The sequence below is a fragment of the Malaclemys terrapin genome, chromosome 1 (genome assembly GCF_027887155.1).
Source record: "Malaclemys terrapin pileata isolate rMalTer1 chromosome 1, rMalTer1.hap1, whole genome shotgun sequence".
In the NCBI taxonomy this organism is placed as follows: domain Eukaryota; kingdom Metazoa; phylum Chordata; order Testudines; family Emydidae; genus Malaclemys; species Malaclemys terrapin.
This window is the reverse complement of record NC_071505.1, coordinates 143,441,752-143,469,161: the sequence shown is the minus strand read 5'-3', so window position 1 is coordinate 143,469,161 and position 27,410 is coordinate 143,441,752. Positions and strand designations below refer to the sequence as shown.

At 47.6% G+C, this 27,410-nt stretch overlaps 3 protein-coding genes and 1 non-coding gene across 9 annotated transcripts in view; 2 read left to right on the top strand and 2 right to left on the bottom strand.

Annotated features, from left to right (window-relative positions):
• Positions 1–4,620: 4,620 nt before the first annotated feature.
• On the bottom strand, positions 4,621–11,779 carry VAMP1 (vesicle associated membrane protein 1). 3 transcript variants are annotated; one of them, XM_054042189.1, is made up of 5 exons: positions 11,451–11,776; positions 8,582–8,711; positions 8,254–8,412; positions 7,335–7,386; positions 4,621–6,880 (listed from the first exon to the last, which is right to left on the bottom strand). In XM_054042189.1, coding segments are annotated over exons 1-5 (360 nt in total). In that variant the 5' UTR covers positions 11,453–11,776; the 3' UTR covers positions 4,621–6,863. The 3 variants fall into 3 exon arrangements, with proteins under 3 accessions (XP_053898164.1, XP_053898155.1, XP_053898146.1); XM_054042180.1 differs by having other exon boundaries at positions 4,621–7,386; positions 11,451–11,779; XM_054042171.1 differs by lacking the exon at positions 11,451–11,776 and having other exon boundaries at positions 4,621–7,386; positions 8,582–8,731.
• A 5,839-nt stretch (positions 11,780–17,618) lies between these two features.
• Positions 17,619–19,218, bottom strand: MRPL51 (mitochondrial ribosomal protein L51). 2 transcript variants are annotated; one of them, XM_054042160.1, is made up of 4 exons: positions 19,116–19,218; positions 18,662–18,755; positions 18,433–18,540; positions 17,619–18,205 (listed from the first exon to the last, which is right to left on the bottom strand). In XM_054042160.1, exons 2-4 carry the CDS (start codon positions 18,744–18,746, stop codon positions 18,009–18,011), a joined length of 390 nt encoding a protein of 129 aa, XP_053898135.1. In that variant the 5' UTR covers positions 18,747–18,755; positions 19,116–19,218; the 3' UTR covers positions 17,619–18,008. The 2 variants fall into 2 exon arrangements, with proteins under 2 accessions (XP_053898135.1, XP_053898127.1); XM_054042152.1 differs by having other exon boundaries at positions 19,129–19,188.
• Positions 19,219–19,424: 206 nt separating this feature from the next.
• NCAPD2 (non-SMC condensin I complex subunit D2) overlaps positions 19,425–27,410 on the top strand; it is a 70,977-nt gene continuing 62,991 nt past the window's right edge. For all 3 annotated transcript variants that reach the window (XM_054042123.1, XM_054042131.1, XM_054042140.1), the window contains exons 1-4: positions 19,425–19,644; positions 24,826–24,901; positions 26,353–26,411; positions 26,866–27,047. In XM_054042123.1, coding sequence (XP_053898098.1) covers positions 19,509–19,644; positions 24,826–24,901; positions 26,353–26,411; positions 26,866–27,047 — 453 coding nt within the window. In that variant the 5' untranslated portion in view covers positions 19,425–19,508. The remainder of the gene's footprint in view (positions 19,645–24,825; positions 24,902–26,352; positions 26,412–26,865; positions 27,048–27,410) is intronic.
• Positions 26,475–26,786, top strand: LOC128830700 (small nucleolar RNA U85). Its single transcript, XR_008443658.1, has one exon. It is a non-coding gene; the product is annotated as a small nucleolar RNA U85 (small nucleolar RNA).

Here is a 27,410-nt window from a genome sequence, read left to right as displayed (position 1 = left end):
GGGTTGCAAATTCCAAGAAAATCTCTGCAAGCATAGAGATTTTAGAGCACTTAGACCAGGACTACACTACATATCTATATCAGTATAATTATGTCACTCAAGGGTGTGAAAAATCCACCCCCCGGAGCGACAGTTATACCGACCTAACCCTCCAGGTACGCAGTGCTATGTTGGCGGGAGGGCTTCTCCTCCGACATAGCTACCGCTTCTCAGGGAGGTGGATTAACTACGCCAACATAGTTACTCCTGGGGGAATTCTGTGCCCAAATAAAAAAAATTCTGTGCACAATATTTGAAAATCCTCCATATTTTGTCAAAATAACACAATATAATCACACCACTTTCAATTATTTTGGTAATTTATTTCAAAATACCGGTCAGCAGGTGTCTCTGTAACAATACAGACAACAAAAAAGATTCAGGAAATGTTTGTCAGATTCCTTACTAGGCATATTAATACAGAACTCTGAGTAATAATTCATTTAAACTACAATACAGAACCATATATTTCCTGCACCCCTCAGAACCAATGCAAAGGCTTGGGGGAGTGAGGGATAACAGAGGAGCTGAAGGAAAGGGAAATAATTGCAGGGAAGGAGCCTGGGTGTGAACTTGGAGGGTTGTTGGGTATGGATGGGAAAAATATGGAACAGGTTTTTTTAGGGGGCAGGGAGGGATTGTTAGAGAGATTCCCCCATGCATATCCTGGCTGACTCTTAGCCTTGCCTATTCAGTCATGCACATCTGCCCCTGTCCCCATGTGTGCCTGCACCTCATATGTCCCTCTACCCCCACTCACTCACTCCCCCATCCCCATGTGTCTCTGTGCCCCTACTCAGGGATTCCCTTCCCATGTGTGGTCTTGCACCCCACCCATCCTCATGTGGCCCTGTGCCTCCACTCCCATTCAGCCCCTGCCCCAATCTGTTCTTCCCCACTAGCCCTTAGGAACCCATCTAACCTCCCAGCAGCTCTATGCTGTCTTTTTCCCCCCCCCCCCCCACTGTCCCTGTCTCCTGACCTGGGCTGACAGGCGCTGTGAGGAAGGCACTACAGGCTCTCTCTCTCTTCCCTAGCTGGGTGGAAGCAGCTGTTGTGTTCTAGCGCAATAGTGCCCTCCGGTGGGCAAAAGGCATAACTGCAGCAACTATCTTGCAGAAGCTATTTTCTGCAAAAAAAAATTTAAATATGCATGGTCCATTAATTATGGACATGCACAGTGGTGCAGAATTCCCCCAGGAGTACATGGTGTAGCACTGTACATGAAGACAAGTTCTTAGAAGTGTCCTCCTTTAAACAGGAAGGATAGAGGAACAATGGAGGGAAAAAAGTTCCTCTATACAGCCATCTGCAGCATAGGAGGCTCTGAAAGGTGTGAAGTGGCCCATTCTTCTCAATGTGATGATCCCAGCTGATTAAGAACACCCCAGCCTGAAACAACAGCATGTGAACTGCTCCACACATCTCAGTGCAGGTTCCCAATGCCCTCATGAGTACTTTAGATTAGAGCCTGTAATATGCATGAAGTATACTTGTTCTCAGCTTCCCATCAAAAGCAGCAAGACTTCCCCAGATCCTGGCTTACATGGGAGCCAAGAGGGGGCCTATGATCCTCCCAAAAGAGTAAGCCACCCACAACCCACTGACATGGGGCGGGGCATCCAAGCACTATAGATGGCTCTAGAGGCAGGAATGGGGACTCCGACTCCCCTAAAGGAGCAAGAGTCCCCCAGGTCTGGTCACACACACGGAAAGGGAGAACGTGGGGCTGCTAGGTGCCCCTACCCCTAGTTGTTCCCCAGTCCTCCTGCCACTCAACCCCACATTCCCCCTTCAGTGTCCCACTCCCACCTCTCTCCAATTCCCACATCTCTCTGACCTATAATCCATCCCCATACACCCCCTACTCACTGTAGCACTAAACCCCCTCTCCCCCAATTCCTCCTTCCACCCCCTAATAACTCTTCCCTCCCAGGAACCATTCACATGTCTAATTCCCCCACAAAAAATAAAATTACTACCTATAACTCAAATTGTAGCAAGCTCCAGCCACTCAGTCCAAAACTCTTTTGTCATAAGTAGGCGCTTGTGATAAATTTATTCTTAGTTACATTAACTGAAGGGTGAGTTCACAATCCTCATTCTCAACAAGGTACGATTCATCCAGTCATTAGTACCTCTCAGTTTAATAGCACAAGGCAGCAGACCGAAACCATTTTTTGGAAGGTGGCTCTGTAACTTGGGCATTTCATGACCAAGTGACCCCAAATTTAGAAGCACACCACATTTCAAATCAATCCAAGTAACTGTTCAGATTTGAGAGCACTTACAAGACAGTCAAGCTTTAAAGCATATAAAATGGTGGGAATGGAAACACTCCTGACATTTTTCTGTAGTGGTACAGTCGCACTGTACAAAAATTGACCATTTTCTTAAATACCGTTTTCACATTTGGTCCCTCAAAAATGTACTTTGGGTAAAACTAAACAGATTGAGACCATTTTGACTGACATCACATCAACAGTTTAATCTGCAGGTCAGAGCACGTGCCACACACACCCCTTTTTTGAAAAAGGCTATTCAGTTTTTTTTCTCCCCAACCTATAGCTCAAGTGATCCCAAATTTGGGTCACTAACTCTACCCAGTAGCCTTCAGTGGCACACCAAATTTCAAAAGGAATCTAAAATCAACATGTTTAGTCAGAGGACTTAGAAAGGTCAACCTTTCAATGGAGGTCATGAAACATCATTAATTATAATGGCACTGCCCGGCCATTAGGATAGGAGTCTGTCTCTGACTGTGTGCAACATGGTGCCCAATGCTTGGAGACAGGAGAGCAACATGAGAGATGCCATTATGTTATAAAATCATCTGTCACTGCATCAGGACATAAATGACAAGATACATGACAAATGGACTAAGCAGAGGGAACCCCAAACAGCATGAAACCCTGTTCTGGCAACTGTATTTGCCTCTGACAGACATGCAAAAGATGTCTGTCTCTTTTACACTTTGGCAGCATAAGGTAGCATGCTAATAAAGCATCAGTGACATTTCTGTGAATGTATGGGACTATCATTACCACTCGGAGTCCCTCTGTCTTTGCATGTATGGCAGCATGCACAAATAGTCTTACAAAGTCTCTCATTGTTCGTCTGAAGTGAATTCACTTTCTTTTCATTATAGCATTGGTTCAAAGTATGTGTGACTGTCAGTCTGAGTATCTACCTTTTTTGTGGACAGCTGAACGTATGTTTGACTTTTAATGCCACTCTGCTACCATGCCTTCATGGGTATCTTAATGAGTAAATGCCTGTCAGTGTCATTTTGTGGGCATCTGGACATCTTGCATACATTATTGTTAAGGCTACATTTTAGTCACAGGTATTTTTAGTAAAAGTCATGGACAGGTCACAGACAGTAAACAAAAATTCACAGCCCATGACCTGTCCATGACTTGTACTAAAAATACCCCTGACTAAATCTTGGGGAAAGGGGGAGACAGGGGTGCTGGGGGTGCTCCAGACCAGTGCCACAGCTAGTCCCTGCCAACGCTTCCACAGCCCACTAAGTACCTGAGCTTGTCACCTAGCAGCCCTGCCCCAGTAACCCACCCACCTGCCCCAATCCCTCACAGGCACACCCTACCCAGGAATGACAGAAAGGCTCAGGGGCCACCAGCACGCAATGCCCCCTTAAACTCCACTCCAGCAGAACACCTGGAACTCTGTCACAGCCCACAGCTTAGGAACCACATATATAGAGCACCACCAAGACCCCTTTCCTCTGATCGGTGTTTCCTCAATAACTCCCTTCTTCAAAGGGAATTACCTCCTCCTTGTCTTAGGGGGGTGTAGCTCTCAACTCCCTCTTCTCTAGTTGTGTTTTTCCTCTGACTCCCTTCCCTACATATTGCACCCACTAACTACCCCATCTGATAAATGGGATGGTCTCCTTTAAATTCCTTTTTAAATTTAAACTCCAGGTCTTTCAGTGTCCTTCTGTTTATGGAATGAGCCCCTCATTCCTACATTTCCTCTGAACTGTCTCTAATAACCTCCCAGTTGCAACACAGTTCAAACAGCACTGGACTCCACTACTTCCAGCCTTAGTAAAGTCTGTTTTTAGTGAGGCAGAGTACACATCTTCCCCCACCCTCATTATGAACAGTTGTCTGCCCTCTCGTAAGTTACCACTCCTACCTAATGCTCTTCCTCTTGGACACAAGACACTGCCTGATGGTGTACAGCAGAAGAGCCAGGTAGGTCAGGCTCCATTACATTCTATGGGCCAAGCACCAATTACTAACCCAGGTTCCTGACGCTGATAGTAACAGGGTTTAGAGTTGTCACCTTTCCTCTCAAGGGCATACTTGAGATACAGTAAAATAGAATGACTCAGAACCAGCTATGCACTTAAGATCCAGAAGAGAACCACTGCCCTAGAGACAAGAAGTTCGTTTTCCCAACGCTGGAATTGCAGAAGGTGTATGACCTTCCCCCTTCTCACCCGCTGGAGCGGTTCAGGCTAGACATGAAGGAGTCAGCCCCCGCTCGCTCAGCCCCAGCAGTAGTCCAGGGCCACCTTTCCCCACCTATATGCAGACCAAGCAGACAAAGTAAGGGAGTGGAACTGTGTTTATTAGCATAGAGAGTTCAAAGTACATGAGGTGGGTGCTATACATGCCCAACGAGAAGGTTACAGTTGTGTTTAATAGAGAAAAGACACAAATCACACATGTGTGAGACAGCCACTGAAGCCACGTGGACAGGGAAGGAAGTTCCTTGCTTTAGGCTCAGAACGACAGGGGTGGGGAAATTTTTTTTGCCCACACACCAAGAACTAGAAAGAGGGGCACAACATACAAATCCCCAACAGAAAGATAAATGGAAGAAACAGCCCAGAGGCCTCAGCCCCGGAGGAACAGGAGGGATGGGGGAGGGCTTGTCCAAGAAAGTTTGAGCAATACCTGCTGGCTTGGGAGCCCTGCATCATCTTGCTTGCCCTCCCCACAAATTATGGCATCAGCACAATCAGGCCCTAGCTCCTCTTCAGCAGATGTACTTCTGTCCATCCATCTCCACAGCTCAATTCAACAGAGGATAGTGGGAAGCACTCAAAGAACAAGGGCCACTTCACTCCAGATCTTCAGTTTTGCCATCCCCAAGGTGGGGAGGGATGGGGAATTACAGGGATATGGACTCAGCGCAAATGAAATGCTGGTTCATGGAGATGAGCAAGCAAAACCCATACCCTTCCCAGAATGTCCTATTGCAAGAGAGTCTTTTCTTCCTTTACTAGCATTCCGTCTACCTTACACCCATGAAGCCCCACAGATGGCATCCCTCTTCCCAGCATCATTGGTCCTGCACATAAGTCCCAGTGCATTCTAATTCATAGCCAGGGCTCCCTGAACTGAGGAAGCCTTCCTTTTGGTGCAGAATACAGGGAGCATTGCTCCTTCTCCCTACACTCTTCCCTCAGTGGTTCTGTTTGAGAACAAAATACTCACAAGAGGTTCTGTAGGGACTTGCACACAAACTGTGCAGCTCATTTCATCCACAGAATTCACCACAACACTTCAAGGACTCAGAGGAGCGGTGTAGCTCTTTTCACAGATGGGAAAATGGGGGCACAAAAGAAGTGACTTACCCACAGTAGGTTATACAGTTTCACCTGCTCCCAACTCCCCACCTTCCCAGAAACCTTGGAGAGCCCAGTCTGGACTCAAAAGTCTAAACTAGAGTTTGTAGCATTCGCATATAGAGAAGTTTTAAGCTTGTGAACCAAGCAGATTTGCTGAGATCCAAGAGTTGCTGAATATTGAGTTCAAGACATTTTCCCAAAGCTCTTTCTCAGCGCAGAACTCTACTTTACTACCATTTTTTGTAACTCCTTGAGAATGAGGCTTTGGAGAAAGAACAGAGCAGAAGATGGGGACTTGCCCAGAAATACACACAGGATGCAGTTGCTCAGCTGACTATTTAAGCAACAGAGACTCCCCCCACCTGGGACTCCCCAACCCATGTCCCCCTTCACACAACAGAAAGAGGCACACAGCTTGATGAAGCAAGAAAAATCCAGAATTCCCTCTCACTCCCTCTACCAGTCCTGTTCCCTCCACGCCCTGGACTTCCTCAGTAAAATGCATTCCAGTAGCTAACCAGGATGACATCCTGACAAGTCTGTACCGGTTACAGGAATACCAACCCCCGATATAACAATTGCTGTTGTCCTTGTGGTGTAGGAAAAAGGATCATCAACCCTTCCTGTTGCATTCTATGAAGCTGAGAGCTGCCACAACATGAGCAAGACACAACTCATCACTATTTGTGGGAAGCTGAAGGATAAGTGACCACCATAAACTAGTTTAGACTTCAGCAGTTAAAGGGAAACTCCACAAGAGCAGAGGCCAGATGCTCTCCTCTGAGGTGAGGCACTACTCTAATCAATTTCACATTGGAGTCCCCCTCCTGCTCTCTAGGATCATCACTGCCAGGGAAATGCTTTGAGGAAGCTCAAATTGCTGAAGTACACCCTTTAGGTACAGCTGTGATGAAGGTGACACCTAAGCCATGCCTCACTCAAATTCGGATTAAAAAAAAAAGTTACCCTCAAACATAAGAATGGAAGCAACATCTTCCCCCCCCACCCCCCCAAGTGAGCTGACCCTCCCTGAGGCTGCAGCAGATGTTGAAGGCGTTAAACCTAGGTCCAGGAGAGTTGCTTCAGAATCTTACACAGAAGACAAACAAAACCAACAAAAGAACTGAAGATGAAGCAGCCACATGGAGGGGGGAGTGTGGGCAAGGAAGGAGACAGGAAGAGGGGAAGGTGGACTGCAGACTGGAGGGTCACATTCTCAAGTACAAAAGTAAACTGGAGACAGAATGCAACAGAAGGAAAAGAGAAAGGAGAAAACAAGAGGGCAAGTTATACCAAGGTCCCCACAGTAGGCAACTGAGGCCTACAAACCCCCAGCCAAGTTAGGGACTTCCCAACCCTTCCACTCCCATGCCTTTCACACTTGGGGGAAGAACTCCTCTGTCCCAGTAGAGGGAAGGTCCCATTTCCCCCAAAGAGAAAGAGCTCTCAGATTGGGTCCTTTATATGCTATTTCGAACATACCATTTCCCTGTAGAGTTTCCCAGATACTCCACCCTTCACCAGGCATTTGGAAGGTACCTTTTCCCTTAACCAGAAGGCAGAAGCTACCACTTGAACATGCAGGGTACTCTCAGACCTTCAGTCCCTTAACCAAAAGGGAGACGGTGGCATTTTCCAAGACTTGGGGGCTCCCTGACCCTCCATTCAGATTCTATATGGTACTTATGTACAATCGCCACCATCACAATGGCACAGATCACTCCAAGCATGATCATCATCTGGGGAGAAAGATTATGAAGGGTTAATACTCTCAGAAGGGGTTATTATGCGGTTGAGCACTCCCAAGGCATCTCATCCACACCCTAGAGACAAGAAAGCTCAGGGTTCCAGTCCTTCCATACAGCATGGCCTGGTGCAAAATAGCATTTCCTCTTTCCAACCCCCAGTGTCACGAACCTGCTTCAACCAGCCAAGAGATGAATGTCCAGGTTGGGTCAGGAGTCTCCAAAGAAGGGGGAGCAGCAAGTCCTAATTAGCAGCACAGCAAGTTTTCTTCAAATCCTAGGCCATGGATGCAGTGCTGACCCAATTGATTCCCATCTCTAATCTTCTCCCCACCCCCACAATCAGTCCCTAAGGCCTTTCATGCAGAGTAGCGAGGAAGCAGCAGGGGTCCAGCGGAAGGCTGCACTCCACAACCCCTCAGGGAGGGTATGAAGAGATCCAGGTCATTCTCCTTCCTGTGTACCTTGCCTTCCAAAGAGGGCTTGGGGGAGCTTCATGCTGAAACCACAGCCCTAACTGTACAAAAGGCAACTGTCTTATAACCCCAGCTTCACTTTGATGCAGCCACAGATTACCTGTGCCTGCTGACGGGGAGTGGGGGAGAAGGGAGAAGAGAGGGAGGGGCACAACCCCACAAAAATTCAAGTCATACACCACTCCACTCCTGCCTTTGCCTCTCCATGCCTGGCTTGCTGGCCCAGCTGCTCGGCAGGGAGGGGCCCGGCCACATCATGTGACCCTGCATGTGCTGCCACCCCCCCCCCCCCCCCCCCATGGCCTCTGGATGCAGCCAAAGGAGACACAGAACAACTTCAGATCTGGCCTCATTGGAAGGTAGATGAAAGGGTTGGGAGACTCACCTTACAGTTCTTCCACCAGTACTTCCTCTTTAGCTTTCCTGCACTAGTTTTAAACACTGAGGCACCAGCCTCAAGTGCCTCTGCCTTGCCATCCATCTCGGTAAGCCTTATGTCTCGATCCAGCACTTTCTCCACATTCACACTCATTATGCTCACCACCTGCAAAAAGAAGAAAAAAAAAAAAAAAAAAAAAAAAAAAAAGCATATTACATTGGTACAGAGGGAGGCACAAAAGCAAAAACGGGATTCTAGTCCATCACACTAATCCTAGGCAATATGATAATACAAAATAATAATAAGAGACCAAGTTCATGAGACACTGACTTACCTCCTCCATCTGGGCCTGGGACTGCTGCAGCCGAAGGTTACTACTCATGTTGGGGGGAGGCCCAGGGGGACCCCCACCAAGAGCACCCCCTTCTGGGGCCCTGGGAGCAGATTGCTGAGCTGGATCAGACCTGATGAGACAAGGAGACATACCCAACAGAGGAAACAAAGTAATATGGGTCCATCTACGAACCTCAGATTTAAGAGAAAAGCAGAACTCAGGAGTCAAGTCCCAAACTAAAAAGCCAGGAGAAAGCTCAAGAACTGATACAGGATCTCAAACTGGGAGAGGATATGTAGTGAGGTCCCATGGGGGTGGGGGAGGGGAAGGGGGAGAGGAGGGGCAGGATTGTCAATCCTGGGTCCAGCACTACTGAATATTTTCATTAATGATTTGGATAATAGCATTGAAATTATGCTTATAAAATGCATGGATGACACCAAGCTGGGAGGAGTGGCAAGCACTTTGGAGGATAGGTTTAGAATTGAAAATGACCGTAAGAAATTGGGGAACTGGCTTGAATTTAACAAGATGAAATTCACTAAAAACAAGTGTGATGTAGTAGACTTCAGGCTTGACTACACTTGCAAGTTAGTGCGCAATAAAGGAGCCCTGTGCGCACTAGCACACTCCCCGTCCACATTGGGAAGGCACGTAGAGCGCTCTGACTCCGCAGCTAAAGCGCTCCTGGTACTCCACCTTGGCGAGAGGAATAACATTTGCTGCACCTTGGCTACAACACACGGTGTGAACAAGGTGTTGCATTACTCTGATCAGCCTCTGGAAACGTCTCATAATCCCCTTAAATCAAGTGGCCACTCTTGTCATTGTTTTGAACTCCTGGTAGGAATGCGGAAATGCCCTTTCAAAGCTCCGTTTCTGACAGCCTGCATGTACACCGCTACTATGGAATGCTGTGTGAGAGAGGGGCGGGAGGGAGGTCTGCTGCTGTCTGAACTTACAAGACAGCATGCCAACATGCTCTCAGACCCACAAAAACCCACTGTCTCTCTCCCCCAACATACACACAACACACTCCACCCCACCCCCCTCATTTGAAAAGCATGCAGCAGCCACTTGCATGCTGGGATAGCTACCACAATGTACTCCTCTCTATGGCCATTGCAAGATCTGCTAATGTGGCCACGCCAGTGCACTGTCAGCTGTCAGCGTGGACAGACTGCAGCACTTTCCCTACTGCGCTCTACAAAGGCTGGTTTAACTCAAAGTGCTCTACGTCTGCAAGTGTAGCCATGTCCTTAGTTCACAACTACAAGATGGAGAATAACTGGCTAGGTGGTAGTACTGCTGAAAAGGATCTGGGAGTTATAGTTGATCAGAAATTGAAAATGGGTCAACAATGAGATGCAGTTGCAAAAAAGGCTAATGTCATTCTGTGATATATTAACAGGAGTGTTGTATGTAAGACACAGGAGGTAATTGTTCCGCTCTGCTCAGCACTGATGAGGCTTCAGCTGGAGTCCTGTGTCCAATTCTGGGCACAAGATGTGGACAAACTGGGGAGAGTCCAAAGGAGAGCAACAAAAAAAGGCAAGGTTTAAAAAACTTGACCTATATGGAAAGGTTAAAAAAAATGGGTATGTTTAGTCTTGAGAAGAAGAATAGTGAGGGGGAACCTGATAACAGGCTTCCAATATGTTAAGGGATATTAGAGGATTGTGATCAATTGTTCTACATGTCCACTGAAGGTAGGAAAAGTAGTAATGGGCTTCCTCTGCAGTAAGGGAGATTCAGGTTAGATATCAGGAAAACCTTTCTAACTATAAGGGTTAGAATAGGCTTTCAAGGGAGGTTGTGGAATTCCCCCATCACTGGAGGTTTTTAAAAACAGGTTGGACCTGACTTGTGTTTACTTCTCCCAGCCTCAGTGTAGGAGGCTGGACTTGACCTGGAGGTCCCTTCCAGACTTACATTTCTATGATTCTATGGCACATAGGTGTCTAATACCAGACAATAAATAAGGGTCAACTTTAAAGAAAAGAAACAGAAGCAAGGGAAGGGAATTGAGTCTAGCAGTAAACCTGCATATGTGCATGCAGGACTGGAATCCTGCCGCCCAAACTCAGGCAAGCCCCTACAGGGAGAGGAGAGCCTATTCCAAATGTCATTACGACATGGGCAAAGAGACTCTTACCTCCCTCTCCCCCCACGCACCTCTTACTTTCAGCTACTGGGAGCCAGAACCACCTGGTGCCTTGCCTGACAGGCACCACTGATGCGCGGGGGTGCACGGAGCAGGATCCCCGGGCAGTCCCCTAGAACATGGAACTCCATGGCGGAGCCTCTTCCTATAAGACCCGCACAGCAAGAGACCCCCCCCCCCCCGCCTCTGAGCCCTTGGGCGTGGACTGCAGGGGCCAGAGGGAAAGCTGCTGGGAGCGAGACACGACACACAAGCGCAGCTGCTGCTGCTGGTGGTGGCCGGGCAGAGCAGGGCAGGCTGGCGTGATCACCGGCCGGAAAAGTGCAGACGCCGCTGTGCTGGGCAGGTCTGGCCACAGACGTTGATGGGAGCCAGGCAGAGGTGCAGGAAGGGCCATTTCGTGCCAGCCGAGCCCGAGACTCTCACCAATAGAGGTGGGGAAGTCAGTCCTGGGGCGGTGGGGAGCTGCCAGGAGCCGGGGAGAGGCGGCCGGTACTGGCACGTAGGCTGCCCCTTCTCCCAAGGAGGTGGCGGGTACATCCTACGGGCCAGAGGAGCCTCCCCTCCCTGCAGACTGCTCAGCCCCAGACAAGACTGCAGCACGGCACAACGCCCAATCCCCGCTCGGGGGCCGCGGAGCCACAGCTGCGACAATGCGCGACTCGGCGCCGGAACCCTGGGGAGCGCGGAGCCCCCAATACTTACATGGCTCCGCCGGGCTGAGAACACGCGCTCCGCGTCTACCCGGCACCTGTCCTGCGCCTGCCTCGGGTTTTAGCTGTCGCGCCACTACGGCCCCCACCCTATAGTCTGGTGCTATTTGACCACGCCCACCATCGGCAAATCAACGCCGCCACGGCCACGCCCCCTCCTGTCTGCAATGTCCCTTCGCACCGTCAGCCAAGTGCTTCCCTAAGCGCCAGGCTAGGCACCCTGTAGGTCTGGCTGCTACCTCTCTACCCGCACAACCAAACAGCTATAGCCTAGCACCAGCCAACCGTCGTGTGACGGTCCTCCAACCCGTTGTACAGTGAGCTGCAGCCTCCGTTCCAGACCCCCCCCCGCGGACCTCTGCCCAATCAGAACGTTCGCTACCTGTTCCCTAAACCAATCACTGTACCTTCCTCCGGCCTCGCGCCACCGAGCTTTCAGGCCATGCCTACAACTCTTAAAGGGCGATTAACCCCCCCCCCCCCCGGTGGATATGGTCGTGGCGAGGAAGCCCCTCGGGGCCCTCTCCCTGCGGTCAGAGAAAGCTGCGCAGCGGGAGATAGATAATGGGTGTTTACACGGGAAAGAAGAGGGCCCCGGAAAGGGGAAAGAATCCCAGAAAATCCAGCCTGGAGCAGACGCAATCATTGCAGGGCCGAGCTGCAGACTGAGATAATCAAGACGTCATTATAACAGTGGAGTGTGATCGCATCAGACTGAAAAAAATAATCACCATGGCATCACAGCCGGATGTACCAACGTCACCACAGCGCAGCTCACACGTGGTTCAGCCCTGAAAGAAGTTGGGGCTAGGGACTGCCACCCCACCCCCAATGCGGAGAACTGACTCTATGTTGCAGCTTCCCCTTCATGACTCAGAGACTCCACAGCGGCAGGTGACACTAGCCAAACTTCTGCCACACATCATTGCCTTCCCCTGCATTAGCCAGGATTGCTGGTGCAGGGCTCCAATGTGTTGATTCATTTGCCTCTCCAGTGGAGAAAGCTATTAGGGGAGAGGCTGTTCTAGAGTTGATTTTGGCAGAAAGGGAAGAACTCGTTTTGAATTTGAAAGTGGAAAGCAGCTTGGGTGGGAGTGATCATGAAATGGTAGAGTTAATGAGTCTAAGAAATGGTAGGCATAGAATATCAGGGTTGGAAGGGACCTCAGGAGGTCATCTAGTCCAACTCCCTGCTCAAAGCAGGACCAATCCCCAGATTTTTGCCCCAGATCCCTAAATGCCCCCTTCAAGGATTGAACTCACAACCCTGGGTTTAGCAGGCCAATGCTCAAACCACTGAGCTATCCCCCCCCAAACAGCAAAATAAAGACAACGGCTTTCAAGAAGGCAGACTTTAGTAAAGTCAGGGAGTTTGTAGGTAAGATCCCATGGGAAGTAAGTCTAAGAGGAAAAACAATTGAAGACAGTTGGTAGTTTTTCAAAGAGACATTATTAAGGGCACAAGAGCAAACTATCCCACTGTGGAGGAAAGATTGGAAGTATGGCAAGAGACCACCCTGGCTTACCCAGAAGAACTTCAATGATCTAAAAATCAAAAGAGCCCTACAAAAAGTGGAAACTAGGTCAAATTACAAAGGATGAATATACACAACACAAGTATGTAGAGAGAAAATTAAAAAGTCACAAAATGAGATCAAACTAACTGGAGACATAAAGGGTAACAAGAAAACATTCTACAAATACATTAGAAGCAAGAGGAAGACCAAGCACAGGGTAGGCCCATCACTTGATGGGGGCAGTGGGGGAAATAACAGAAAGTGTGGAAATGGCAGAGGTGCTTAATGACTTGTTTCAGTTTTCACCAAGAAAGTTGATGATGAATGGACGTCTAACAGTGAATGCTAATGAAAATGAGGTAGGATCAGAGGCTAAAATAGCGAAAGAACAAGTTAAAAATTACTTAAACAAGTTAGATGTCTTCAAGTCACCAGGGCCTGAGGAAATGCATCCTAGAATACTCAAGGAGCTGACTGAAGAGATATCTGAGCCATTAGCAATTATCTTTGAAAACTCATGGAAGATGGGATTCCAGAAGACTGGAAAAGGGCATATATAGTCCCAACCTATAAAAAGCTAAATAAGGACAACCGGGGGAATTACAGACCAGTCAGTTTAACTACTGTACCTGGAAAGATAATGGAGCAAATAATTAAACAATCAATTTGCAGTAAGATAGAATAGACAATAGTAAGGTGATAAGTAACAGCATGGATTTGTCAAGAACAAATCATGTCAAACCAACCTGATAGCTTTCTTTGACAGAGTAACAAGCCTTGTGGATGGGGGGAAGCGGTAGGTGTGATATATCTTGACTTTAGTAGGGCTTTTGATACTGTCTTGCATGACCATCTCAAACAAACTAGGGAAATACAACCTAGATGGAGCTACTATAAGGTTGGAAAAATGTTCCGAGTTATCAATGGTTCACAGTCAAGCTGGAAAGGCATAATGAGTGGGGTCCCACAGGGATTAGTTCTGGGTCCGGTTCTGTTCAATATATTCATCAATGATTTAGATAATGGCAGAGAGAGTACATGTATAAAGTCTGAGGACGATACCAAGCTGGGAGGGGTTGAAAGTGCTTTGGAGGATAGGATTATAATTTAAAATGATCTGGACAAACTGGAAAAATGGTCTGAAGTAAATGGGATGAAATTCAATAAGAACAAATGCAAAGTACTCCACTTAGGAAGAACCGATCAGATGCACACATACAAAATGGGAAATGACTGCCTAGGAAGGAGTACTGCAGAAAGGGATCTGGGGGTCATAGTGGACCACAAGCTAAATAAGAGTCAACAGTGTAACACTGTTGCAAAAAAAGCAAACATCATGCTGGGATGTATTAGTAAGAGTGCTGTAAGTAAGACATGAGAAGTAATTCTTCCGCTCTACTCTGCGCTGATTAGGCCTCAACTGGAGTATTATGTCCAGTTCTGGGCACCACATTTCAGAAAAGATGTGGAGAAATTGGAAAAAGTCCAGAGAAGAGCAACAAAAATTATTAAAGGTCTAGAAAACATCCTATGAGGGGAGATTGAAAAAATTGGGTTTGTTTAGTCTGGAGAAGAGAAGACTGAGAGGGGACATAACAGTTTTCAAGTACATGAAAGGTTGTTACAAGGAAGAGGGAGAAAATTTGTTCTTCTTAACCTCTGAGGATAGGACAAGCAGCAATGGGCTTCAATTGCAGCAAGGGAGGTTTAGGTTGGACATTTCCTCCAGGGCAGATTGGCAGAGGCCCTGGAGGTTTTTCGCCTTCCTCTGCAGGGTGGGGCACGGGTCACTTGCTGGAGGATTCTCTGCACCTTGAGGTCTTTAAACCACGATTTGAGGACTTCAATAACTCAGGCATAGGTTAGAGGTTTGTTACAGGAGTGGGTGGGTGAGATTCTGCAGCCTGCGTTGTGCAGGTCAGACTAGATGCTCATAATGGTCCCTTCTGACCTTAAAGTCTATGAGTCTACATTAGGAAAAACTTCCTGTCAGGGTGGTAAAGCACTGGAATAAATTGCCTAGGGAGGTTGTGGAATCTCCATCATTGGAGATTAAGAGCAGGTTAGACAAACACCAGTCAGGTATGGTCTAGATCAGTGGTCTTCAAACTTTTTTGATCGCGCACCCCATCAGTAAAAAAATTTTGAGCACGCACCCCCTGCTGCACCGAAGCAAAAAAAAAAAAAAAAAAAGCTGCTCAGACTCCCACACGAACTGCCGAAGCAAAACCCCATTTGGAGACCACTGGTCTGGATAATACTTAGTCCTGCCATGAGTGCAGGGGACTGGACTCAAGGTCCTTTCTAGTCCTACGATTCTCCTTGGCATGCCACCTTGCTGTTCCACCTACTACTCACAAATTTTATCGGTTGTGTAGAGATTGTAGAAAAAAAAATCAGAAAAGCCTGAGTTGTGTCACAGAACTGAAAGCAGTCATGCTTTGGGAGGAGATATGTCCTTTATTTTACCTATTCCCTTTAAAAGATTGACTAACACTTAGTTTCACTAACATTCAATTTTGTCAAGAATTGTTTGGTGTTTACAGGGCTACGGTCCCACCAAAGTGGAAATCAAGATGGCACATTAACTGGGATGCCTCCAGATGATACAGATTTAAAAGACCCACATGAATAAGCCCCTGGAAGTACTTGCATTCATATTTCGTATAGCAGAATTTGATAGCTCAAGCATATGCCTTATAGGCTGAAGCAGCAGCAATGGTCAGAAACTCTAAAGCTTTGTCTATGCTAGCACTGGTGTGGAAAAAAACACCTCCCTCACCAACATAAGTTTCACTGACAAAAGTGCTGGTATGGACAGCGCTATGTCGGCAGGAGAGCTCTCTCCTGCTGGCATAGAGCGGTTACACAGGAGACCTTGGAGTGGTACAGCTGTAGCGGTACAGGTGTGCTGCTGTAAGGTCCGTAGTGTAGACATAACCTCTGGAGCACTCTGACAGGGTTTGTAGCCTCCGTAGGAGCAGTGCTTTCAAGCTCTTCCATCAAGGCATGAAGGTACACAAGGTGGAGTAAGAGCCAAAGTTGTAGCCAGGTCTAAGGAGACAGCCCTCTGTCACCTGACTAGAGATCTATTGCTGACCCTCCTAGGGGCCAGAATTCTTCCATTATGTCCCTCTGCAGACAAAGGGCTCAGCAGTGTTCCATGTTGGGGTACAACCCAAGCAGCAAACGTTTCCAACTCCTGCCTCCCACTGGATCAGAATGGAAACTACTGGGTCTCTGCCAGGACACCAGCTAAAGCTTCCTCCAAGAGAGACTGCTACTTGTTTCAATTCCCCAGTCACAACGTCTATCCCACCACTGGAGGAAGGAGGGAAATTAACTCAGTTCTTCTGTCACAGCTCCCTTACTGAGGCTAACTCTTGATGCAATAACATCTCAATGCAACACTGCTTCTCCTGGGACACCACAGAACTCCCCATTCAGCTCTGTCTCTACACTGAGGCCTTGGTACATCAGGGGCTCCCCATAGCAGACATTTCAGCGAAGCCAACGAACTCCTGATGCTTCATTACAGGAGAACTGGTAAGACTCCATCCACAAGCAGACATGCCAAACCCACAAAAAAAACACAGAAAATGTGCTTGTTTTTGGCTTAATTGGCTTGCGAGCTGCTTGTTGGCTAGTTTTTGGCATGTAGCTTTTTGCTTTTTTTTCTGATCGCCTCCCGGCAAGCAGGGGCAAGAGGGGGAGGAAGCAAGGGCAAGGGGGTGGGAGAGAATCAGGGGTGCACAGCAGGCCCACCACAGTCCCAGACTGCACCCTGGGGGGAATCTAGTCACATAGAGTGTTGGGATTCTTAAGGATTGGCTTGTTTTGAAATAGGATTAGCTTGATTTTTGGCTTATTGTGAAAGTCAGGGTTATACTTAGTTTCAGCCCATCTCTAACTGTGAGAAATCAGAATGTGAACTAATGGGGGGCAGAGTACCATAGATCTGCCTACTGTAGATTTCTTACACCGGCCTCTGAAGGATCTGGTACTGGCCCCTGTATGAGACAGGGCACTTGACCCCAGCTCTGATCCAGTAGGGCTGTTCCTACAAAAGAGCCTGATGACAGCCTGACTTCAGGGAAAATTTCAAAAAGGGTTTATCTAAATTTCACCTGCTTAAGTTACATTAGTAACCTTTGGCTAAGAAAATTCACCTGTTCAGGGAGTATATTAAATACACCTCTACCTCGATACAACGCTGTCCTCGGGAGCCAAAAAATCTTACCGCATTATAGGTGAAACTGAGTTATATCGAATTTGCTTTGATCCATCGGCGTGCGCAGCCCAGCCCCTCCCCCCCGCAGCACTGCTTTACCGCGTTATATCCGAATTCATGTTATATCAGGTCGCCTTATATCGGGGTAGAGGTGTATAGAGTTTAAACACAGGAAGTAGTGTGAATTAAAAGGATTAATCATCCTTTAAAACACATTTCAATGCAACTTCAATTCTGGGTTGTTAAGGTAACTTCAGCATTACTCAAGTCACAATTTATTGGAGGGTTTTGAAGGACAGACAGATGACTAAACTGTGAGCTGTAGCAGATGGGGAATTAGTGGAGAAGGAGAATACAAAAGAGACTTGCAATTCTTTGGGAGAATTATAAAATGGAATCAAGGTTGTCCGAGTGCTGATAATTGAAAACATTTAATGTTTTGTGTCATTTCAATATTAAGATTGGTGTGGAAACCAGATACTACAGGGAGGGGTTGCAATAGAGCAATATGGGGATCCAAACTAAAGGAAGCAGTAAGAAGAGAAATTTAAGGGTGGTGGTGGTGAAGGAATAATCAGGAAAGGCGTGCAAAGGGAGCTCAGGACTGGACAAGCAAGAGGGACTGTGGGTTGGAACTGAGCTTCAAGTGGGATCAGAGGTAGAAGGTGGTTGTAGAAGAGAAACTCAGTTTATTACGATTTTACAGCACCCCAATCTGTACACAGCTCCAGGTGCTAAACCTGTTACACCCAGGATGCCATTCCTTCCAGGAGGCACATGGCTGGCTCTCACAGGTCTGCTCCTAGCGGTGCTTTCCAGTGCGGTTGAAACGTCTGTACAGGAACCTGATCCTTTTGTTAAGGTTCTTGTAATCCTGATCAAACATTCGGTGACCTACAAATTGCTTCTTGCGGATGCATCTCTGTAGCTCATTTCCCCGCCAGCCTCGCAGCCACCTGGGCCCTGTGATCAAGTCCTTGGGGTGAACCTTGAAGTCTCCTGAGGAAGAAGGGGTAAGTGGGAAACAGATGCAGTAACAGGAAAACAAACCCAGGGTAGCAGAAAGGTTAGCCCCAGGTCCCATCAACCTCAATTCATTCTGACACCATTAAATTTTCCCCAGCCCCAGAGTAGGACTAACCTCTACTCTCCTGACCCCCCAGTTTGGAGTTCCAGTTACTTTCCCTTTGCCCATGATATCCTCAGACCCACCGTTGGTCACTTACCTAGAATTCCTATATTGTCATAGACCCCAAATAAGGCTCGTTTCTCTGTCCAGCGATCAACCTCTTTAGGTTCAGGGGGCAACTTCACATGGATCCAGCTAGAGACCCCTTGAAACAGAGAAGACAGCTGAAGAACGAGATTATCAGTAGAAGGACCTGACCCTGCAGGTCGCCCTTGCTTGGCCCGGAGGGCAATACAAGGTCTGGGTGCATACCCCGCCCCGCTCACCACAGTGGAGGCTCCTCGCGGTCTGGACCAGAGAGAGACTACGGCCGAAGAGGCCCCATCTTGCCAGCTGCAGCAGAGTCCCCATTGTCCCACCCTGCAAAGACAGAGCCCCGGTCACCGGAGCGGCCCCGACAGAGCCCGCGCAGCAAGGGCGCGACGACCGGGCATGCGCTCCCCGCTCCCTCCCCACAGGAACCACGGGGCACAAGCCAGGCAGGCCCGACTGGAGCGGGGGCCTTAGTAACAGCACGAGCCCCGCCGAGACACAGCCATCTTAACTGGCTGCTGCTTCCCAGAATGCACCGCTCCCTGCGCGGCCTGTCTTGGCGCACCCCAGTGTCCCTGCTCCCAGCCACGGGTCCAGACCAAACCAACGGTAGCTGCTGTCCCCGGACGCCCCCTCCCCCACACGCTGACTATGAACCCGGGCTCGGGAGATTCAGCCCCCCCTCACCGGCGCCACAGACCAGCGGTTGCGCGGCCGGGAACTGAGAGGTGGAAGGAGCCTCTGGTGTCTGATTGGTTGTTGTGTTCCAGCCGCCCTCTGATTGGCGCCGGTAACAAGGAGGCGGTTGTGATTCGAATGCGGGAGGAGTTGGCGCGAAACCGGCAGTTCAGAGACGGGTGGGCTTGCATGTGGGTAATTGGATGGAGGTGAAGAACGCGGTCTGTGCTGTGATTGGCTCCTTGGTGTTCCGAGGGCGCTGAAGCTAGTGATTGTAGCGTTTGCCTGCGCGCTTTGACTGTTTGGAGGAGGCGGACCGGCAGCGCTGGTAGGCCAGGCTCTTGGGTGGGGGGCTAGACCAGCGCCGCTCACGTCGTGGTCCTGTTCCCTGGCAGCCAGAAGATGCCGTCGTCGCCGTCGCTCCCCTGGGAATTCCACCTGCCCCTGTCCCCGGGCGATCTGCTCCGCAGCGGGGGGCCCGCGCAGTACGTGGTGCAGGAGGTGCTGTCTGTAGCCCAGGTTGCTGGGCAGCTGGCGGGTAAGAGGCGCGGCTCTGCCCCCTCCCTCCCCACCCCTCCCCAGGCTATGCGGTTAATAGCGGTGCCGCCTCTCACGAGGTGATTGTGACTGGCAATTTTAGGGGTGTTTTACCCGGTCTCGTGAAAACGGATTCTCCCTTATTCAAAATGGCCGCCATCTCCTATTGCTGTCAATGGGGCTGAAGCCAGCGAAATGGGCGCCATTTGGCGACGCCTGGGAGTGAGGCTGCCCAGTAAGCAGGTATAAATATACAGCACATGAAAAGATGGGAGTTGCCTTACCAAGTGGCGGGAGGGTCGGGGGTCAGTGATAATGACACCCATTCAGTTAGGGTGGATGTGACCCATTCCCAACAGCTGACACGAAGTTGTGAATGTCAGAGGGAAAATTATTTTTTGTAGTGACCCAGCCACTCACAGTCTTTATTCAGGTCTAATTTAATGGTGTCCAGTTTGCAAATTAATTCCAGTTCTGCAGTTTCTCTTTGAAGTCTGTTTTTGAAGGGTTTTTGTTGAAGAGTTGCCACTTTTAAGTCTGTTATTGAGTGTCCAGGGAGGTTGAAGTGCTCTCTTACTGGTTTTTGAATGTTATAATTCTTGATGTCTGGTTTGTGTCATTTATTCTTTTGTGTAGAGACTGTCCGGTTTGGCCAATGTACATGGCAGAGGGGCATTGCTGGCACATATCCCATTGGTAGAGGTGCAGGTGAACTTGCCCCTGATGGTGTGGCTGATGTGATTAGGTCCTATGATAGTGTCCCTTGAATAGTTATGCGGGCAGAGTTGGCAACAGGGTTTGTTGCAGGGATTGGTTCCTGGGTTAGTGGTGTTTTTTTGTTTGTTTTGTTTTTGTTTTTTGTATAGTGTGTAGTTCCTGGTGAGTGTTTGCTTCAGGTTGGGTGGGCTGTCTGTAAGCGAGGACTGGCCTGTCTCCCAACGTCTGTGAGAGTGAGGGATCATCCTTCAGGATAGGTTGTAGATCCTTGATGCATTGGAGAGGTTTTAGTTGGGGGCTGTAGGTGACGGTTAGTGGTGTTCTGTTACTTTCTTTGTTGGGCCTGTTCTGTAGTAGGTGACTTTTGGGTACCCTTCTGACTCTGTCAATATGTTTCTTCACTTCCCCAGGTGGGTATTGATACAGATCCTGTAGGTGTTATCTTAGAGTTAGGGCTTGGCTGTAGATGGACTAGATGACCTCCTGAGGTCCCATCCAACCCTGATATTCTGTGATCTACCAATGTGATATATGCCATCATGTGCCAGCAAATGCCCTCTGGGTCATTACAAAAAATAATTTCCCCTCTTGATATTCACACCTTCTTGTAAACGGTTGGGAATGGGCCACATCCACCCTAATTGAATTGGTGTCATTATCACTGACACCCCCTCCCCACACACACACACACACTTGGTAAGGCAACTCCCATCTTTTCATGTACTGTATATTTATAGCTGCTTACTGTATTTTTCACTCCATGCATCTGATGAAGTGAGTTATAGCCCACAAATGTATATGCCCAAATAAATTTGTTAGTCTCTAAGGTGCCACAAGGACTCCTCATTGTTTTCACTGTTTGAGTGAGTTGAAGCCAGCCCGCGAGCAATGTGGCTGCCACTGTGCGGTGCAGGAGTCAGAGATAGTGAGGGGCAACAGAGGCTGAATGGTTGGTGGTGAGAGTGGGGGGGAGCACTGGGGGGTAGGGAGGCACTTGATTTCATGTAGCGATGCCAGTCTTGCTCTGAGACATCTAGAAATGTTTTTTGGGGGGGGGGGGGGGGGGATAGGGAGCTTGCTTGGAGATCTCCCTCCTCTTCCCCTCCCTGTTTATGGCAAGCGGCGAGTTGGGATGTCCCACCCCTATTGTGCCCCTGACACCCTCCCACAAACGAAGAAAGGGAGGATCAGCCCTGGGAAAGCCACCCTCATACATCACCTAGGGTCCTTAATCAGCTTGGTCAGTCCCAGGCCTGGACCTCCTTCCAGGAATGATCCTCCTCTTCTCCCTTCTATGTCATGTTCCATTTCTCCTCCTCTGCCATCACTGCCTCCTCAAGCTTTTCCTCCCCTACAGACTGTGCAGTGAGTGTCCAAGAAGATAAGCTGCAGTGCTTGTCAATGGTGTTTGGGGTGCTGTATTCACCGCCCAAGCCATAGACTGTGTGTTGCACGCTGTCTCTCCTGTGAGCCCTGTTGGTGTCCTCTAGGTACCTAGAGTGCATTAACATAGCCCCTTAGGGTCCACATGGGGCAGATAGAGCGCAATATGCAGCCTCTGTGGTGAATCCAGCTGTGCTCCAACCCATTCAGAATTGCTGACGCTTGCCTCCTGTCAGACTCTGTCTGCTTGTGCCACAAGGGAAGTGGAGAATGCCCTCTGCAGCCACAGCACTATTTGCTGTTTTTAGTGGATCTGAGTGATAGTGAATCACGCACACACGTATTATACAAAATGTGCGTACTTACAAGATTAGTAGATTGAAGCCTGAATTAGTAATTTTGTAAATACTAGGGCTGTCAAGCGATTTAAAAAAAAATTGCGAATAATTACATGATTAAACAATAAACAGGGCTTTGGAGCTGTGCTCCGGCTCCGCTCCAGCTCCAGGCAAAAACCTGCAGCTCCACTGCTCTGGAGCTGCTCCGCGCTCCAGCTCTGGGCTCCGCTCCAAAGCCCTGATAGAATACCATTTATTTAAATATTTTTGGATGTTTCCTACATTTTCAAATATATTGATTTCAATTACAACACAGAATACCAAGTGTACAGTGCTTTATATTTTATTTTTTATTACAAATATTTGCACTGTAAAATAAGATACAGTATTTTCCAACTCCCCCATTACAAGTACAGTAGTGCAATCTCTTATCATAAAAGCTGAACTTACATAATTCTACATTTGTGTGTTTTTTTTTTTTGTTTTGTTTTTTTAAACTGCACTCAAAAACAAAACAACGTAAAACTTTAGAGACTACAAGTCCACTCAGTCCTACTTCTTGTTCAGCCAATCGCACAGACGAGTTTGTTTACATTTACGGGAGATAATGCTGCCTGCTTCTTATTTACAATGTCCCCTGAAAGTGAGAACAGGCGTTTGCATGGCACTGTCGTAGCCGACGTCGCAAGATAGTTATGTACCCAATGTGCTAAAGATTCATCTGTCCCTTCATGCTTCAACCACCATTCCAGGGGACATGCTGATGACGGGTTCTGCTCGACAACAATCCAAAGCAGTGCGGACTGACTCGTTCATTTTCATTATATGACAGATGCCACCAGCAGAAGGTTGATTTTATTTTTTGGTGGTTCGGGTTCTGTAGTTTCCACATCGAAGTGTTGCTCTTTTAAGACTTCTGAAAGCATGTTCACACCTCATCCCTCTCAGTTTTTGGAAAGCACTTCAGATTCTTAAACCTTGGATTGAGTGCTGTATCTAACTTTAGAAATCTCACATTGGTGCCTTCTTTGTGTTTTGTGAAATCTGCAGTGAAAGTGTTCTTAAAATGAACAACATGTGCTGGGTCATCATCCAAGACTGCTATAACATGAAATATAATATGGCAGAATGTGTGTAAAACACAGCAGGAGGCATACAGTTCTCCCCCAAGGAGTTCAGTCACTAATTTAATTGACACTTTTTTTTTTTAAACAAGCGTCCTTCAGCATGCAAGCATGTCCTCTGGAATGGTGGCCGAAGCATGAAGGGCATACGAATGTTTAGCATATTTGGCATGTAAATACCTTGCAATGCCAGCTATAGAAGTGCCATGCGAACACCTGTTGTCGATTTCAGGTGACATTGTAAATAAGAAGCCAGCGACATTATCTCCCATAAATGTAAACAACATAGTTTGTCTTAGCGGTTGGCTGAACAAGAAGTAGGACTAAGGGCAGGTCTACACTAACCCCCCAATTCGAACTAAGGTACTCAACTTCAGCTATGTGAATAACGTAGCTGAAGTTCGAAGTACCTTAGTTCGAACTTACCTCGGTCCAGACGCGGCAGGCAGGCTCCCCCGTCGACTTCGCGTACTCCTCTCGCCGAGCTGGAGTACCGCAGTCGACGGCGAGCACTTCCGGGTTCGACTTATCTCGTCCAGACAAGTCGCGATAAGTCGAACCCAGAAGTTCGATTTGCTTGCTGCCGAACTACTGGGTAAGTGTAGACCTACCCTAAGTTGACTTGTAGGCTCTAAAGTTTTACACTGTTTCATTTTTGAGTGCAGTTATGTAACAAACAATCTACATTTGTAAGTTGCACTTTCAGGATAAAGAGATTGCATTATAGAACTTGTATGAGGTGAATTGAAAATAAAATAGATATAAGTGAGCACTGTATATTTTGTATTCTGTGTTGTAATTGAAGTCAATTTATTTGAAAATGTAGAAAAACATCCAAATATTTAATACATTTAAATTAGGATTCTATTGTTTAACTGTGCAATTAAAACTGCGATTAATTGTGATTAATTTTTTTTTTAGTTAATCCCGTGAGTTAACTTTAATTTAATCAACAGCCCTAGTAAAGACGTAAAAAATTGAGAGGATTACTGAAAATTAGGGAGGATTGGCATGTCCTTCATGGATGGTCCTGTAGCAGTGAGATGGGGTCCTGCGGCAGCAGAAATCAGTAGAGCGGGGAGTTGGGAAAATGTTGCTATTGGATCTGGGGCCCTGAGCCCTGCAGCAACACTTACCTTCTCCCACCGTCTTGGGACTTCTCCTCTACTTGACATCCAAGCAGAAAAGAAGCCCCAGGGGGGCTAGCAAGTCAGAGATGTGATGCTGTTGGATCCAGAGAAGGGGTGGCAGGGGAGAACACTTCAGGCAGTGAGGCAGGTGACAGGAGGAGTCCAGACAGTAATAAAGGGAACAGTAATCCATTGTCTATCTTAGGGGTGAGGAGAGGATAAGTGGAATCTCCATCTGAGCAGCCAGAGAGGGGGTGTCCATTTTGTGTCCATTAAAGGCTCTTTGCATCCTGAAATTATCACATATAGCCAAAAGAGTGGAGGGGAGTTAAAAAGTCAAGAGGCTAAAAAAAAAAGTTTGATAGTTTTTGTTTGTTTAAATCTCATGATTTTGTGGGGCCAATCTCATGACTTTTTGGCATTTGATTCATGATTTTTGATCCCTTGCAGTTGGCAATATAGTGTTTTAATTGTCTCCCTCTCTCTTCAGAGTTCCGGGGGGCATTCCAGGTGCAAGGGCCATTAGCCATCCTGCAGCACTTTGACACCCTCTACAGTCTACTCCAGTGAGTATACCCCGCCCTGCAGGGGTGGGGGGGAAGTGGCTTGGTCATGGACTTCAGGGGTGATGGTGATCAGTAGTAGTGAGCACTGCTGTTCTTGCTCCTACCCAAGGGTTCAGGAGAACAGAGTCCTGGGTGTATCTGCAGAGGTATCCAGATGGGGCTAGGCCCTGGCCGGGTCCATTTATAGATGCCTCCTCTTCCTGAGTGCAGTAGGGCCTGGTGCTGTGAGTGGCATGAACCCATCCCCACCCTGCGGTGATCCCACTGGGATACTAGTGACGTAATAACATAAGCATTGACTGTTTAACTGGTTACTGCAGACGCCATCTCAGGAAGGAGAGGGCGTTAAGCTGCGGTGGAGCTGGAAATTGGGAGTTCCTGGAGGGAAGGGAATGTTACAGCTGGGCAGGAAACACAGATTTCCTATCTCACAAATATTTTAGGTAGGCCATTCTTCCCACCCCCCCTCCCATTCAACATCAGGACAAAACTGACATCTTTTGTTATGGTTGTGTACGTTACAGCTGTTTGTGAGTTTTATTACAGGATAAACATTTGGTTTGTCTGGGTGGCTGGTTGTTGAATAGCATTAGGTGATGGTTTGTGTATGTGAATTCCGTGTTAAGCAATTTTCACTCCAGCCTTATGTCAGCTTATCTTGCAGTTTCCATAGTTTTGTAGTGGGAAAACATCTATTGATTTGTACTAATCTAGGTCTACAAAACTTTTGCTGGCAATAAGGGGTATATAATGGTGTCCTAGTTTTTTGCCAAGTATAGACAAGGCCTTAGTTACCATATTATAACTTCTTGCATTGCCTTTGTCTTTTGTAACTTTTTGTGTTAGTACAATATCAGACTCTCACTAATTCAAATAATTTGCATTTCCAGACCATAGCTAAGTGTTTGGTACTCAAAAGTGAAGTGGTATTTGCTAATTGATAAGCTTACTAAGCAATAAATTCTTATCGCTCACCTAGATCCACTCTGTTTATGTTTTGTTTGTAACATTTTAAAATGTTCTTCTATGAAATCTTTGTGTATGTGTAGAGGCCTGTTTTGGAGGTGCTGATATACTATAGTAAGAGTTTTGCTCTTAATGTAGGTGTTCAGTCTGTTACCTGAGGAGAAATATAGTGTATCCTCCCAAAACTCTAGCACATGCATTTTGAGTACAGAATTTTCTGAGAAATTACAGGTAAACCCATCATGAGTTGAAAATTACTAATTACTACTTTGATCTCCAAATTCTCCAGGGAAACTCTCCGCAGAACCTATTTGAACCGTCTCATTAATTGATCCCTCTAGTCACAAATGTGGGCAGGTTGGGAGAGGACTAGGTTTAGGAGACAAGTCTAGAGTTGCTCCTGAAGACTCTTGTGTTACAGTCTTGAACTAGGCCTAGTGCCAGTGGTCATCCTGTATTTTTGTGATCTGTTGTCTGCCTCACAGCCACTTCCGATCTATAAATGCTGCAGTCAAGGAGGATGCCCTGGAGCTGATGGTGAAAGGTAGGTATGAGGATCCTTCTCCCCTTGTGGAGGGGTTGGTGAGATATTTGCTTCCTCCCTGCAGCTTTATGATGATATAAAGGCAAATGTGACCCCATTGGCTGGGCTGCACCCTCACCCATCCCTGATACAGGTCTGTAATCTTGGCAGGCAGTGCAGAGTTGTGTGCGTTCGCTGTAAGGGCAGACCAACAGGAAGTCCCATTTTCCATTTCTTTCCTGGAGGGAGATATGCCTGCCCCTAGCAAGTGATCCTAGGAGCTGGGCAGGGGATGGGGACAGGGTGAACTTAGCATCTCTGGGTCCTGGGGCACAGGGTGTAGCCCAAATTATGGCTGGTGAGGCATGAGCACAGTTCTTTGGTAATCTGATGGCTGCTGTGAGTTTGTCACAAGGGAAGTGGGTGCTTCGGTGTGTATGGGTAGTGATGCTTATGCCTTCTCACTTCCCTGCAGTGGTGTCCTGTCACTCCAGTGACCTCTCCTCCATCTTGGATAATCTTGACCTGAGCCCTTCAGACCGCTCCACTCACCTCAATGCTCTTAAAATGAACTGCTATGTACTGACTCATCTAGTGGAGGCCTTTGAAATAGACTCGTGCAAGAGTGGCTTGTCAGGGCTAGATCCCAGTGGGAAGGTATGTATGCGAGCATGGGGTGGATTTTATGAAAATGGAGCTGCATAAACTTACTGGACTCTGTGCAACTTTGTTCCTACACATTGATGACCATAGCTGGAATTTTCCATATGGATGCTGGGCAGGCCAATATGACATTAGGAAAGCCAGGCTGTGGTACATGCACCTCTAAGGAATGCTTATGGGCAGCAGCTTCAGGAGACAGGACATATCACAGCATGTAATGCTCCACTGATCTATAAATGTCCAGGCTGTTCTCTGTGCTGCCTCCCACTTCTGTGTCTGCCTTTGTTGCAGTTCCAGTATACTAGCATTTCCTCCCAAGCACATGCCTCTCCCCCCGCATATTAGGGAAAGCAGCTG